The sequence below is a fragment of the Lepidochelys kempii genome, chromosome 10, assembly GCF_965140265.1.
Source record: "Lepidochelys kempii isolate rLepKem1 chromosome 10, rLepKem1.hap2, whole genome shotgun sequence".
Classification (NCBI taxonomy): domain Eukaryota; kingdom Metazoa; phylum Chordata; order Testudines; family Cheloniidae; genus Lepidochelys; species Lepidochelys kempii.
The window spans coordinates 69,960,022-69,973,278 of NC_133265.1; the positions used below are offsets into that span (position 1 = coordinate 69,960,022).

The following is a 13,257-nucleotide window of genomic DNA, read 5'->3' on the forward strand; positions in this document are numbered from 1 at the left end:
AATCCTCCTTTGGGGAAGGTGCTTGGCCTTTGGTGGGAATCTGCAAGGACAAACGCAGTCTCTACATGCATGTTGTGATCTGGGCGCTGGAGTAAGCCAAGACAGATGCTGCTAGCTGTAGCATTCCAAGAGGCTACTCCACCCCCAGGCTAACTAGACAGACTCCCTGGGACAGCAAGTGGCAGGTACACCTCAGTACCATAGCCAGGAGTCAGGGTGGTATAGTCAGATGAGGAACAGAGAACCATGTCAACTACAGTCCAGAACACAATGTGCTGGGTTATCTGCCTGGATGCCAGTGCCTCTCATTCACAGGTCCTACCTGATGCAGGATGGCCCCTACCACAGGTGGGATATGCACAGCCCTGGAGGAAGGAGCTGTGATCAGATATACAAGCTTGCTTTGCTCTTTCTCCCTTATGAGAAATACTCCAACAGTGTATGGTAACCATCTGGAACACTGCAGTGAGCTGTTGTGTTAGGAGAGCTTTTTGCAATAATGGTATCATGTGTTAATGGCCTCACAATGCATGCAGGACCTATCTTAGGGGATTGTTTAGGATGGATGGTGCTATCAAGCCCTCAGGACAGAGCTATACTTTCTCAGGCTAGATTGGCAGTCTAGAAGCAGGCAATAAGGTTAATAGCTGTCCTTTATTTTGAAGATTTGGAGCCAAATGCAACAGTGATGAAAAGAGCTGGCATAAATTAAGCATCTTGTATGAGCGAATCAGGGTGTCAGGTGCTAGGACCCCGCACAGAGATGAAGAGCCTCTTTGCTGACTCACTTGGAAGCCAGATCAGCTGTGTCTAATTAGCTCAACCTCAGGAGTTTAAAGGGTTCCTTTAGCCAGACAAGCTGGATGAGGTAATATCATTTATTGGATCAGTGTCTGTTGGTGAGAGAGATAAGCTTTTGTGGTACACAGAGTTCTTGTTCAGGTCTGGGAAACTTTAAATGTCAAAGCTCAATACAAGGTGGAACAGTCCCTCAAAATATGAGTTAACTACTTATGCCAAACAATCCCTTCAAGGTGAAGGGGCCTGTTAACAGCACTCAATCATAAGGTGGAAAGGAAGGGGGAAGCAGCTTGGAGGAGTTCTTAGTGGGTTTTAGATTGTTGTAATAAACCTTAAATCCAGTGTCTCTATTCAGTCCATGATATTTAGTGTCTAGAAAAGTTATCAATTTAAGGTCCGAGGCTCAACTTTTGAAAGTGTTGTGCAGGATGAGGACTGATAGTTCAGACATAGAGTGATCACTTTTTGAAAAGTGTTCACCCACAACTGATGTGATGTTTTTGTCTTTTGTCATTTTCCTGTGTGAGTTCATTAGAGAGCGTAGTGAGCCACCAGTGAGCAGGATGTTAGGGGGCTTATTCCTTCACCCACTCACTTCCCTGGTCCTTCTCGCATGAACAGAGAGCAACAATACCCAAAGTCCAAAGGTGCAAACAACTTGATGTTTATTGGGGTGAACTTCCAGCAAGCATGATTCCAGTTTCCTTCCTTAGTGTCGCCCTTCCCAGCTCTGACACCACAGAGCTTTACCTGTGTCCCTGTTCCCATTTCCCCCCTTAGCAAAACATTATTCCAATTTCCCCACCCCTGTTCCCATTTTCCCCCACCCACACACTTACTGATTGACTGCAGACTATATAGTAAAACTTGAGTTCTGCTTAGCTATACCTTAACCAATCATTTTCCTGAAATTTAACTAACCAATCCTAACATATTGTAACATGATTATGTAACCAATTATATCCCACCACCTTAATTAGTTTACACCCAGCAAAATTAATTATACAGCAGACAGAAACAATCACAGAAGCAGAGACCATGCAAACAAACAATAGCAAAGTGGGAACTATAAAGACAAAACAATACAGAAGTGAGGATTTCACATCCCAGCTATTGATAAGTGAGTTCTTGCCAGACAGGATTCTATCAAACTAAGTTTTCTTTTACATTTTCTAGGCACTTCCCTTTCTCTGGAGGCGATAGGCATTATCAGGACAGGATTATATTCCTAACAGCCCAATAGCACCTTATTTCAATGTGACTAGTTTGGAATGTGAGGATGTGACTGTTCGCTTCCCAGCTTATGGCTGTCTCTGCTGCTTAGCCAAAGGCCTTAGCCTAAGCACAGGGCCTCAGACTGTCACAGTAAGAAAAGGCCCTTACACCAGCAGACAGTGATTTTGATTCTTTTTTATACCTCTATAACTAGCTAAGTGATAAGAATACACCTAAATTCTTAGAGTATAGGCCTTTACAGACAGGTCTGAATATCTATATCCTAACACAGGGGTTCTCATGGGGGTGTCTGTGGCAGGGGAGTGAGGAGGCGAGCGGTGGCGGGGTGGGGGACTGAGGAGGGACGCTGCCTGGCCACGGAATAAGGAGGCATGTGGCAAGCCAGCAGCAGGGTAAGGAGGCAGGTGTGGGGGTCTGGCTGCAAGTGGGGGAGTGAGGAGGTGAGCAGGAGTTCCCGTGGTGGCAGGGGGGTGTCTGTGGCAGGGGAGTGAGGAGGCGAGCGGTGGGTGAGAGGAAGCAAGCAGCAGGTGGGAGACTGAGGAGGGATGCAGGTGGGGGGTGAGGAGGTGAGCAGCAGTCGCATGGACAGCAGGTGGAGACCCCTTTGGAAAGGCTAGCCACTGACTCCCCCGGCAGCTGGAGCCCTGGCCCCCCTGCGGTTGGAGCCACAAGCTCCCCATCAGGAAAAACCCTGAGCACCACGCCCCCAGCCTGGCTGGAGGAGCCCCTGGTTGGCTGAAGCCCCAAGTGACACACACCCCGGACCAGAGGAGCCCCTGACTGGCTGAAGCCCGGAGCACACCCACCCCACCCCCAGCCAGAGGAGCTCAGGGCCAGCCTGAGCCCCGCCACCTACCTGGAGGAGCCCCGGGGCCAGCTGCACCCACAGCCATGCCTCCCCTCCTCTCTCAGACCCAAGCCACCCAGATAAGTTTTTCATTACTATTGGGACTTCTATTATGTCAAAGCTTTTTAAAATTTACTTCAGAATTGTTGTGCAACCACTTTTACCAAAAAAGCAAAAGAAACAATAATAAAAAAAGACAAGAACATGCAAAGCACCTTATTTGTGTTTCTAATCTGTTAGGTCCAGTAAAGAATAGGGATAACTGTGCATTATTTTTATTATTGAGTCTAGGGAAAAAAAAAAAACCCAAACCTTACATAAATCAATTACAATGATTTGGATATATATATATGTGCATATTACTTTGTTAATTTACGAAAAATAAATACTTTTAGGAAAAAGCATCAGTGCAGCCACAAGCAAGAGTTGGTGGCTGCACTCTGAGGTCAGCAAAAAATTTGTTGAGAACCCCTGGCCTAGTGGTTAGAGTAGGGAGGGATTCAGGACTCCTGGGTTCTATTTCAGATTCCAGGAGGGAAGAGTGATCGAGTGGTTAGAGCAAGGGATATGAGGCTCAGGACTCCCTGGCTGTATTCCTGACCCTTGGAGGGGAGTATATCTAGTGGCTACTGTGTGGAGCTGGGGTTCAGGACTCCTTGGTTCTATTCCTGCCTCTTGAAGGACATTGGGGTCTAGTGGCTAGAGTAAGGGAGTGGGGGGGATCAAGAGTCCTGGGTTCTGTTCCCTGCTCTGCAGCCAATTCACTATGTGACGGTTGCCCCTTTTTGTGCCTTGGTTTCCCCATCTGTAAAGTTGGGATAAGTATAATCCTCCTAGGTAGGTTTGAGCTCCTCAGAGAAGGTGCTGGAAATGTGCCTCCATGCTCCCAACCCCCCTTCTTGTGGCTGGAAGCAGAGAGAGTTAAAATCTATTAAACTTGCCATGAACTGAAATATGAGCCTGCCCCAGGCAGTTGTGAGGACTGACAGCTCCCAGCACCATGCCCCACATCGCCAGACTTGTATAAATGGACTGAGCCTCCCCAGGCGTCAGGACTGGGGCTGGTGCTGTCTAGGTGCATGGACCCCCTCCACCCCAGCGGGTTCTCTGGGATCTGAGCGGGTGAGCTGGTCTGGGATGGTGAAGAACACATACATGCGCTGGCGGCTGCCACTCATCTGCCTCCTCTGGGAGATCGCTATGATCATCCTCTTTGGGGTCTTTGTGCGTTTTGACCCCGAAGCCGATGCACATTGGAAGGAGGAGTGGCACCAGAAGAACTTCACCAGTGACATAGAGAACGATTTCTACTTCAGGTATCCATGTGAGTACAGCTGGCAAACACCAGCCCCTGCACTGGTAAATGCCAGACCCCCCCACAGGCCAGCCAGGAGGAAGGCGAATGAGACAAATGTCACTGAAGTTCTGGGGCTTGTGAAAGTCCAAGACAAGCAGCCCCAGGATTGTGAAGGCAGGTGCTGCAGGAACTTCCCCCGGAAGCTCTGCTCATGCACCTCCATCCCAGCCTGCAGTACCCCTGGCTATTGCTGCCCTGAGCCCTCCCATTGCCCCTGCCCCCCCAGCTCTGCCCAATCTTGCTCTACATCTCCCTGTTCTATCCCAGTATTAGGTTCCCCAGAACAGCCCTCCCAGAGCACCTCACTCCTGACCTGCAGCTCCCCCCACCCTCATCCCAGTCCTGGGCTGCCCACCCAGCTCTGCCAGTGCACCTCAGTCCTGACCTGCAGCTACCCCACCCCTGCTGCCCCAGCCCTATCTCCTTCCAGCTGTGCAGATGTATTTCATCCCTCTCCTGCAGCAAAGACTGAACTTCTTGTGAAACTATGTCAGACTGGCTGGTTTAGGGATTTCGATACTTGCCTGCTAGAGACCAGGTGGGACTGAGCTCATTTCATAGTCCCATTTGTCTGTATTACCTGCAGACATGGGGGGTGGATGGGGGAAAGCAACTGAAGGGCTAAAGGAATGTTGTATCTACTGCTGGGATCCTTGAGTCTAAGCCTAGGGCCCCCCTGCTTAACAGGCTGTAGGACAGGGATCGGCAACCTTTGGCCCACGGCCTGCCAGGGTAAACCCCCTAGTTGTTTACCTGCCCCATCCACAGGTTTGGCCAATTGCGGCTCCCACTGGCCGCAATTTGCTGTCCCAGGCCAATGGGGGCTGCGGGAAGCAGCGGCCAGCACATCCCTTGGCCTGCGCCGCTTCCCGCAGCCCCCATTGGCCTGGAGTAGCAAACCACGGCCAGTGGGAGCCGTGATTGGCCGAATGTGTGGACACAGCAGGTGAACAAAACGGCGGGCCGCGTGCCAAAGGTTGCCGATCCCTGCTGTAGGACATCAGAATGCTCTCTGCTTGTCCAGTGAAACACACTAAGGAGAAGAGGAGGAAACTGTAGGACAGGGATACCCTACAGGAGGATCTGGATGACCTTGTAAACTGGAGTAATAGGAATAGGATGAAATTTAATAGTGAGAAGTGTAAGGTCATGCATTTAGGGATTAATAACAAGAATTTTAGTTATAAGCTAGGGACGCATCAACTAGAAGTAACGGAGGAGGAAAAGGACCTTGGAGTATTGGTTGATCATAGGTTGACTATGAGCTGCCAATGTGATATGGCTGTGAAAAAAGCTAATGTCGTCTTGGGATGCATCAGGAGAGGTATTTCCAGTAGGGATAAGGAGGTTTTAGTACCGTTATATAAGGCACTGGTGAGACCTCACCTGGAATACTGTGTGCAGTTCTGGTCTCCCATGTTTAAGAAGGATGAATTCAAACTGGAACAGGTACAGAGAAGGGCTACGAGGATGATCCGAGGAATGGAAAACTTGTCTTATGAAAGGAGACTCAGGGAGCTTGGCTTGTTTAGCCTAACTAAAAGAAGGTTGAGGGGAGATATGATTGCTCTCTATAAATATATCAGAGGGATAAATACCAGAGAGGGAGAGGAATTATTTAAACTCAATACCAATGTGGACACAAGAACAAATGGATATAAACTGGCCACTAGGAAATTTAGATTAGAAATTAGACGAAGGTTTCTAACCATCAGAGGAGTGAAGTTTTGGAATAGCCTTCCGAGGGAAGTAGTGGGGGCAAAAGATCTATCTTGCTTTAAGATTAAACTCGATAAGTTTATGGAGGAGATGGTATGATGGGATAACATGGTTTTGGTAATTAAATATTCATGGTAAATAGGCCCAATGGCCTGTGATGGGTTTTTAGATGGGGTAAGATCCAAGTTACCCGGGAAAGAATTTTCTGTAGTATCTGGCTGATGAATCTTGCCCATATGCTCAGGGTTTAGCTGATCGCCATATTTGGGGTCGGGAAGGAATTTTCCTCCAGGGCAGATTGGAAGGCCCTGGAGGTTTTTCGCCTTCCTCTGTAGCATGGGGCACGGGTCACTTGCTGGAGGATTCTCTGCTCCTTGAGGTCTTCAAACTACAATTTGAGGACTTCAATAGCACAGATATAGGTGTGAGGTCTTTTTTAGGAGTGGTGGGTGAAATTCTGTGGCCTGCATTGTGCAGGAGGTCAGACTAGATGATCATAATGGTCCCTTCTGACCTAAATATCTATGAATCTATGAAACTGTGTATGAGTCCATAGCAGTTGGGATGTGGTATGTGGGACGCAGGGTTAATATTCTCTAGCCTGTCCCTGCTGTTCCAGCTCTGTGAGGACGCGTATAGGCCGAGATGCACACCCCTAGAGGTGTCTGCATTCACCTGCTGCTTTATGTATATAGTTTGAGAAGTACCTGGGGGTCCTTTGGGAGGAAAGGTGCTGGTGGCTGTTACCTTGCCAAGCAGCACACATGCTTGTGGCTTCTCTCCTCCCCCCCAGCACATCTAGCCCAGGAGAAAGCACATGGCTGCTTTCAGTCCTTGCTTCATACAGTCCTGCCACCAGATTTAAAGGATGGCTGTGGTGATTCCCTGCCTCTGGTGAGTCACCCCTTCTGGCCTCAGCCCCATCATTCCTGCCGGAGAGGACTTATCACATCTTCCTAAGGGGCAGCCCTTTTGCCCAGAAACTGGGCTGGTTACACCAAAGGTGCATAGCCTCCCACAAACTCTTCCGGCCCTGTGACTGAAGCACTTTGCCATGCCAGTGCCATGTTTCCTATGCTCTGTAGGACCAGGGGATAAACTTTCCTCCATCCTGCAGGCTTCTGTGTGCTGCCACCTCCCATGGGCTGTGCTGGATAAAGCATTTCTGCTCATATGGAGGAATGAATCGCTCAATTCGCCAGCCCTTTCCTCAGCCCAGGACATGACCCTGCTCCACAGAGCTGAGTGGGGATGGGTGTGACAGCAGCTCGCTGACCAGCAGGCCAGATCCAGAGCATCCTCCCTGGAGGAGATGAGGGTGCAAAGATACAACACCTGGTCTCCCCTCCCCATCCCTGACTCCATTTTCCTCTAGCTGTCACTCACCTCTAGCTGCCATGAGAGCCCCTCGCCCAGGAGCAGCCCTGACCTCTTCATTTGCGGTGGAGGGAGGAAGGCAGTTTTTCCCAGAGCTCAGTGCCGTGGACAGCTGGCTCAAGGGAGAGGCTGGCATCCTGGGCAAGGAGCAGCAAACACCTGTGTGGCTCAGTGCTCACCAAGCTGGGTAGCATGAGGAAGTGCTGTGCCACCCAGAGTAAATAAACAGGTGCTGAATGAAGGGCTGATGTACTTAATGCTGGCTGCTTCGCCCTGAGCTCAGCTGAGGGCAGGGGGACACGTTCTGGGAGATGACTGACGGGGCCACAATAATGACTCATGGGTGTAACATAGAAGTTTGATCTGCCTGCAGTGTCTTCGAGGCATTCCCTTGCCTTGCACAGGGCAGGCAGAGACAACATCTGAGGGGCTCAGGACTTTGCTGTTAACACCCTTGCTTGGATTTCCTGAGCAAAATGCTTCACTTTGCTAAACCAGGAGCTAACAGTGAGTGGCCCAGTCCCGACAGCTCGTCGTGCTCCGAAGCAGCAGTGCTTTGCTCTTTGACAAAGCCTCGCTCCCGCTACTTAAATGGCTGCAACCTAGCATATGCTGCAATAATGTATCCTCTTTTACAGCTAGCCAATAGGAACGAGCTCGATTTCACTCATGCACACCTAGGGTGGGACGCCTTAGCCCCTGACTAGCCAGTTTAAAATACGGCGTGGTAGCACCGATGGGCAGGGTGGTTGTGGGTGGGAGGCTGACCAGCTGTGGGGGATGGAAAGCCAAAGAGTGAGGCGGGCAGCAGGGAGGGTGGCAGGAGCTGATGGGGGTGGAAATAGGAGCTGACACAGGGAGGATCTAAAACATTGTATAAAATGGCCAGATGGTGGGTGCTGTGTGCACAGAACCTCACGGCTTGGCGGAGATGTCCTGGCACTTGCAGCAGGGGGCTGTCAGCTGGGATAGACACAGCTGCGTTAGGACTGCAATGGAAAAGGGTGCAGAGTAGGCAGGTGGTGAGGTCTTCCCTAGTCAAGGAGCATTTATCAGTGTCACGTTCACATCCAGCCCCGAGAGCTTTCGGCAAACTCTAAGCTGATACACCAGCACCAGGTGAGGACTCTGCCACTGTGTCCCCTAAGGAGCCCCGTACCTCAGGGCGTGTTTGGGGTGGTGCCTGGTACAAATGGATCTCCGTGGAAACCTTTGAGCAGATTCAGGTGTTAGTATTATTTTGAACTCCTGTAGGGGGTGGACATGGTGATACAAGTGGTGTCCTAGGGGCCTCCTTTCCTTAGATGAGAAGGTTTCAATTGTTCTGGGTTTAGCTGGCATCAGAAGATTAGTGGGGGCGGGTGAGATGCCTTCTCTCCCCAGCAATAGGTAACCAAAGCCAGTTTCCTGTGCTGTCCACCTGAGTATAGCACTGGGAGCAGTGCCAAATGCCGCCAGCCAGCCAGCAGTGCTTCTGGGGGCAGCACTCCCAGGAGTGGGACATGCAGTTCTTTCAGGGATAGGGGGAGGGACTGTGCTCCTGAACACAGTGTGACAGACACCAGACTTTGGGTCACCTGAGGAGGGGAGAGCACACACCTCTCATAGCAAGGCAGCTGGGGGATGAGCCGTTTCTCTGGAACAAACCAGCTGTGGTGTATAGTGGGGGAAGGGAAGGAGGCAGGTATGTGGAGGGTGAACTGGGTGCATGAGGACAGGGGGAGGCAGTAGCATCTGCAACCAGAAAAAGCCGACTCCTGCAAGCTCTGATAGGAAATTCCAGCTGAGAGGACACAGTACAATACAGGGTCAGGACTCCAGGTCACCCATCCCTGTTTGGCACAAGATCAGCGAGACGTCAAAGGCAAATGAAAATTACTTTGGTGTTTGAGCAAGTCACAGGGGAGAGGACAAGATCTTCCAAGGCCTGCAGGCAACTCCGGGTATTTCAGTGAAACAAAGGGAAAAGGACCCCTTGGTGGGAGTGTGCAATATAGTCATTACAGATGCAGTAAGTGTGACAAACTGCAGCTGACCTTGAGGATTTCAGATACAAATCCCTCAAAGAGGCTTGCAGGTCTCAACCCAAGGAAGTATCTCAAGCTGGCAGCTTCCTCATTAGGTTGTGTCCTTATCAACAAGTGCATGCAAGATTCATGTTAAGTTCATGAGTGCCACCGACCCAATGCCCATGGAGCAACGCCCATGCCACACCAAGCTGGGAGGCGTGCAGCTGTCTGCCAGGGCGGGAGTGACGATGGGGCTGAGACTCCAAACTAGTGTCGCCTTGTTTAATAAACTGGATGTGCCCTGGAGGCCAAAGGCTATGCCACTGATTAACCCCTTCTAGGTTTGTCTTGTCCCAAGCTAGGGCAAAGGGGATGCAAAATACCTGCCATTCTCAGATGGGGAGGTCTAGCTTCCTAGGGAAACTCACCTGGATTGCTGATCCCATCCTGGTGTCTGAGTCCTCCCTGGCTCACAGCAGCTTCCCTGTGCACTCGGGCCATTGTCTCATGTGCAAACAGGGATCATTCAGCTGGCTGACCCCTTTACAACTGGCCTGAGCCCCCGTGCAAGCCATCCGGTGGGAGTCACCTGGTGAGTGGCAGCTCAGAAGAATCTGCAAAGATAGACGATTGTTTCCAAGGCTGCATGAGGGACTGAGCCACAGATCTGTTTTGAACAGTGGTTCTCAACCAGGGGTCCAGGGCCCCCTGGGGGGCAGCGAGCAGATTTCAGGGGGGCCGCCACGCAGGGCCAGCATCAGACTCACTGGGGCTCAGGGCAGAAAGCCAAAGCTCTGCCGCATGGGGTTGAAGCTCGGGCCCTGAGCCCCGCCACCCGAGGCTGAAGCCGAAGCCTGAGCAATGTAGCTTTGCAGGGGCTCCTGTGGCATGAGGTTGCTACCCACTAACACCAGCCCTGGCCTTTTATATGCAGAAAGCCCATTATTGTGACAGTTGGGCTGTGGATGTTTTATAGCATGTTGGGGGGGGGGGGCTCAGAAATAAAAAGGTTGAGAACCCCCGGTTTAGAACACTTCCATTACAAATACAGTGTGTTTATAGCTAAAACAAAGAAGTCTAGAGACTAGCCCAGTTGCCTCTAAGGATTGTCTTTCAGAACAGGGTTTACTTATGAAAGCCATGTGTCCAACCAGTGTTCATCCAAAGTTGGCCATGTCTACACTACAAGCCATGCTCACTAACTCTCGTCATGCTAGTGCAAGTATATGTACCTGAGCTGGGAACTACACCCCTAGCTCATAGTGTCCGGGTAGCCACTGTGCCTATTTGTTAAAATCTCCCATAGTGGCATTAGCCCCAGTGTGGCTCTGTGGGTAGTGGCAATGAGGGCCACACTAGTGTAGATAGGGCAGTGGCATTTTTTTCTGTGTCACCTCTGCTTAGAGCAGGTCTAGGTGGTTGAAATGGTTTTCATTAGTGTTTTCATCCTTGGTACCACAGTGGAACTGACCTGATTTGTGCAGTGGTGGAAGGTGCTCACAAAATAGCAGCAGACAAAGAATGGACAGTGGGAAACTCTCTCTTCTGGCCCTAGAGATGGTTCCTCCTGGGTAGGGTTGAAAAATGTGGGCAGGGAGGAAGGTGTGTATAACTGATCTAGGGGTGCCCATTTCCAGGGCTGTCAATTCAATCATGTTCAGCAACAGCACTAAAATTCACTTGAATTTAAAATCAGCTGGTGAAATTCCCTGGAGAATGAATCATCTGTTCTGAATGCGGGGAGAAGGGATGAAAGATTCTTCAGTGTAGACAGTATTCCAGGGGCCATACTCTTCCTGCAGTAAACAGTGAAGGTTGCTAAATGACAACAAACTAAAACCCAAGTACTGAATTGTAATGTAATAAAAAGGTTAAGAGCATCATGACTCCTACTCTGCCCATGTGAGACGCAAACACGTTACTCTTCTCAAGGGCAAACAAAGTACAAAGCTTTCCTTAGATTGTAAACTCTTTGGGACGGGGGGGTGGTCTTTTTGTTCTGAGTTTGTACAGCTCCTAGCACAATAGGGTCCTGGCCAATGAGTAGGGCTCCTTCATGCTACCACAATACAGATAAATAATAATAAAATAATATAATTAATATCTCAACCCCACCACCTGAACTATGACTTTTGGGCCTTATTTTATGTATTATTTCTCATGATCTTGATTTTTGTCTAAATATTTTTGTTAAAGTGGAAAATGTCAGTTAATATTATTTAATTGGCAATAGACACATATTTATTGCTTCTTTCTTTTCTTTTTAGAATGGTGCTGGATATGTAGCCTAATAGGGGAAAGTGTGTATCAGTGTATATTTGGTAAAATTTGTGTATATGCAAATTGGCCTCTGAGATCTATATGGTCTGGATCCTTGACTGGTATCAATCAGCAGAGGTTTGTTGGAGCAAGTGGAACTATGCTGACTTACACCAGCTGCAGATCTGGCCCTGTAGCTCGTCTGTATGGATTTTCCTAGGTTTTTCTGAAAGAACAAAAAAAAAACCAGAGTCTGGCACAGCGTGACCTGATCCCATCCACACCCATGTCCCCCCACACCTTGGTAGAGCTTGTGAAGTGCACAGTAACTGAAACCAGGACTCCTGCAGAGCCTTGCTTCATTCAAGGCCTGATCTGACTCCCATTGAAGTCAAAGGAAAGAATCCCATTGGCATCAGTGGAAGCTGGATCAGACTCTCGTTCCACTCAAGACGTGCGCTTTCACTAGATGGCAAACTAGCCACAAAAATGCAGCCGGCCTTCCCTCTGAACACTGGGAAAAGGGCTGGAAAATCCATTGTAAGTGTCAGTGCCTAGACCGGACTCCGCATGATTTAGCTGCACAGTGTTTTCCTTTCTCTGAGCCAGCCCATTCTCTAAGCCAAGCTGACAGTGCCCAAGCATTTAAACAACAAATATGCTATGCTGTTGTGCAATATTCTGCACACTCTGTAGTACAGACATTGACGTAGCTGAGCAATATGGAACGTTTACCCTTTCCATTCCACAGTGGCAGAGTGCAGCACATGCTGGTTTGCTTGTGGGATCCCCCTGGGAACTGGTGGAGGGAACCGGTCCTCGTCGTCCTCCTCTTGCTCAGGAGGCTTTTACACATGTGGTTTTTATGGTTTAATTTATAACTGTGCCCAAGTTTCACTTTAAATTGCTGTGGCTGATCGTTATCGGAAAGAAACCAGCAGTGCTGACGTCCACTCCAGGTTTATCACATAAAGGATTCCTCTCTCGAGGCTCATTTTCCTACCAGAACGTATGGAGCGGTGTCCGAGCTGTCATGCCCTGAGTACCAGGCTTATTCAGTACAAGTGTCCGGTAAAGCGACTGTGCACCTCCAGTCAGACGAAGGTTCACTTTCGATTAAGAAAACAATGAAACAAAGAATGAAAATCTCTGGGTGAAATCCTGACTCCATTGAAGTCAATGGGAGTTTTGCCATTGACTTCACTGCAGCCAGGATTTCACCCTCCATTGAAGTGAGCAGAGTGTGTGCCTCCTCTCTGTCCATCTGTTCTCTCTTGTCCTGTACTTAGATTGTAAGCCCCTAGGAGCAGGGACTGTCTTTTTGTTTGCTGTTTGTACAGTGCCTAGCACAATGGGGTGCTGGCTCATGACCGGGATTCATTTGTATGTGCTATGATAATACAAATAACGGCTGCTAACAATAATAGTTCCCAGAGCAGGAAGGAGCAGAGCAGTCAGTGACACTGGGTTCTGACCCAGCTCAGACAGGTTGTTGGGCAAAAAATTATCAAAACTTCTGTTTTTTTAAATGAAAAGGGGTTTGTAAGTAGAGCAAAAGTGTGCATGTAAAATGTTAATTCTGATTCAAAGTCTCTGGGATTTTTTTGTTAAAAAATGGAGATGTTTGTGCTTTACAGCTCAGGTTATTTTTA

At 49.3% G+C, this 13,257-nt stretch overlaps 1 protein-coding gene across 5 annotated transcripts in view; it reads left to right on the plus strand.

Annotated features, from left to right (window-relative positions):
* RHCG (Rh family C glycoprotein) overlaps window positions 1–13,257 on the plus strand; it is a 39,183-nt gene that overhangs the window by 13,474 nt on the left and 12,452 nt on the right. Inside the window, exon 1 of one of the 5 annotated variants that reach the window (XM_073304145.1) lies at window positions 3,891–4,200. The exons of 1 other annotated variant lie outside the window; for it this stretch is intronic. In XM_073304145.1, the coding sequence (XP_073160246.1) occupies window positions 4,022–4,200 (179 nt within the window). In that variant the 5' untranslated portion in view covers window positions 3,891–4,021. Of the gene's footprint in view, window positions 1–3,890; window positions 4,209–11,636; window positions 12,677–13,257 lie in introns of those variants that run through there. 3 more of the 5 variants (XM_073304144.1, XM_073304147.1, XM_073304148.1) reach the window with 3 other exon arrangements.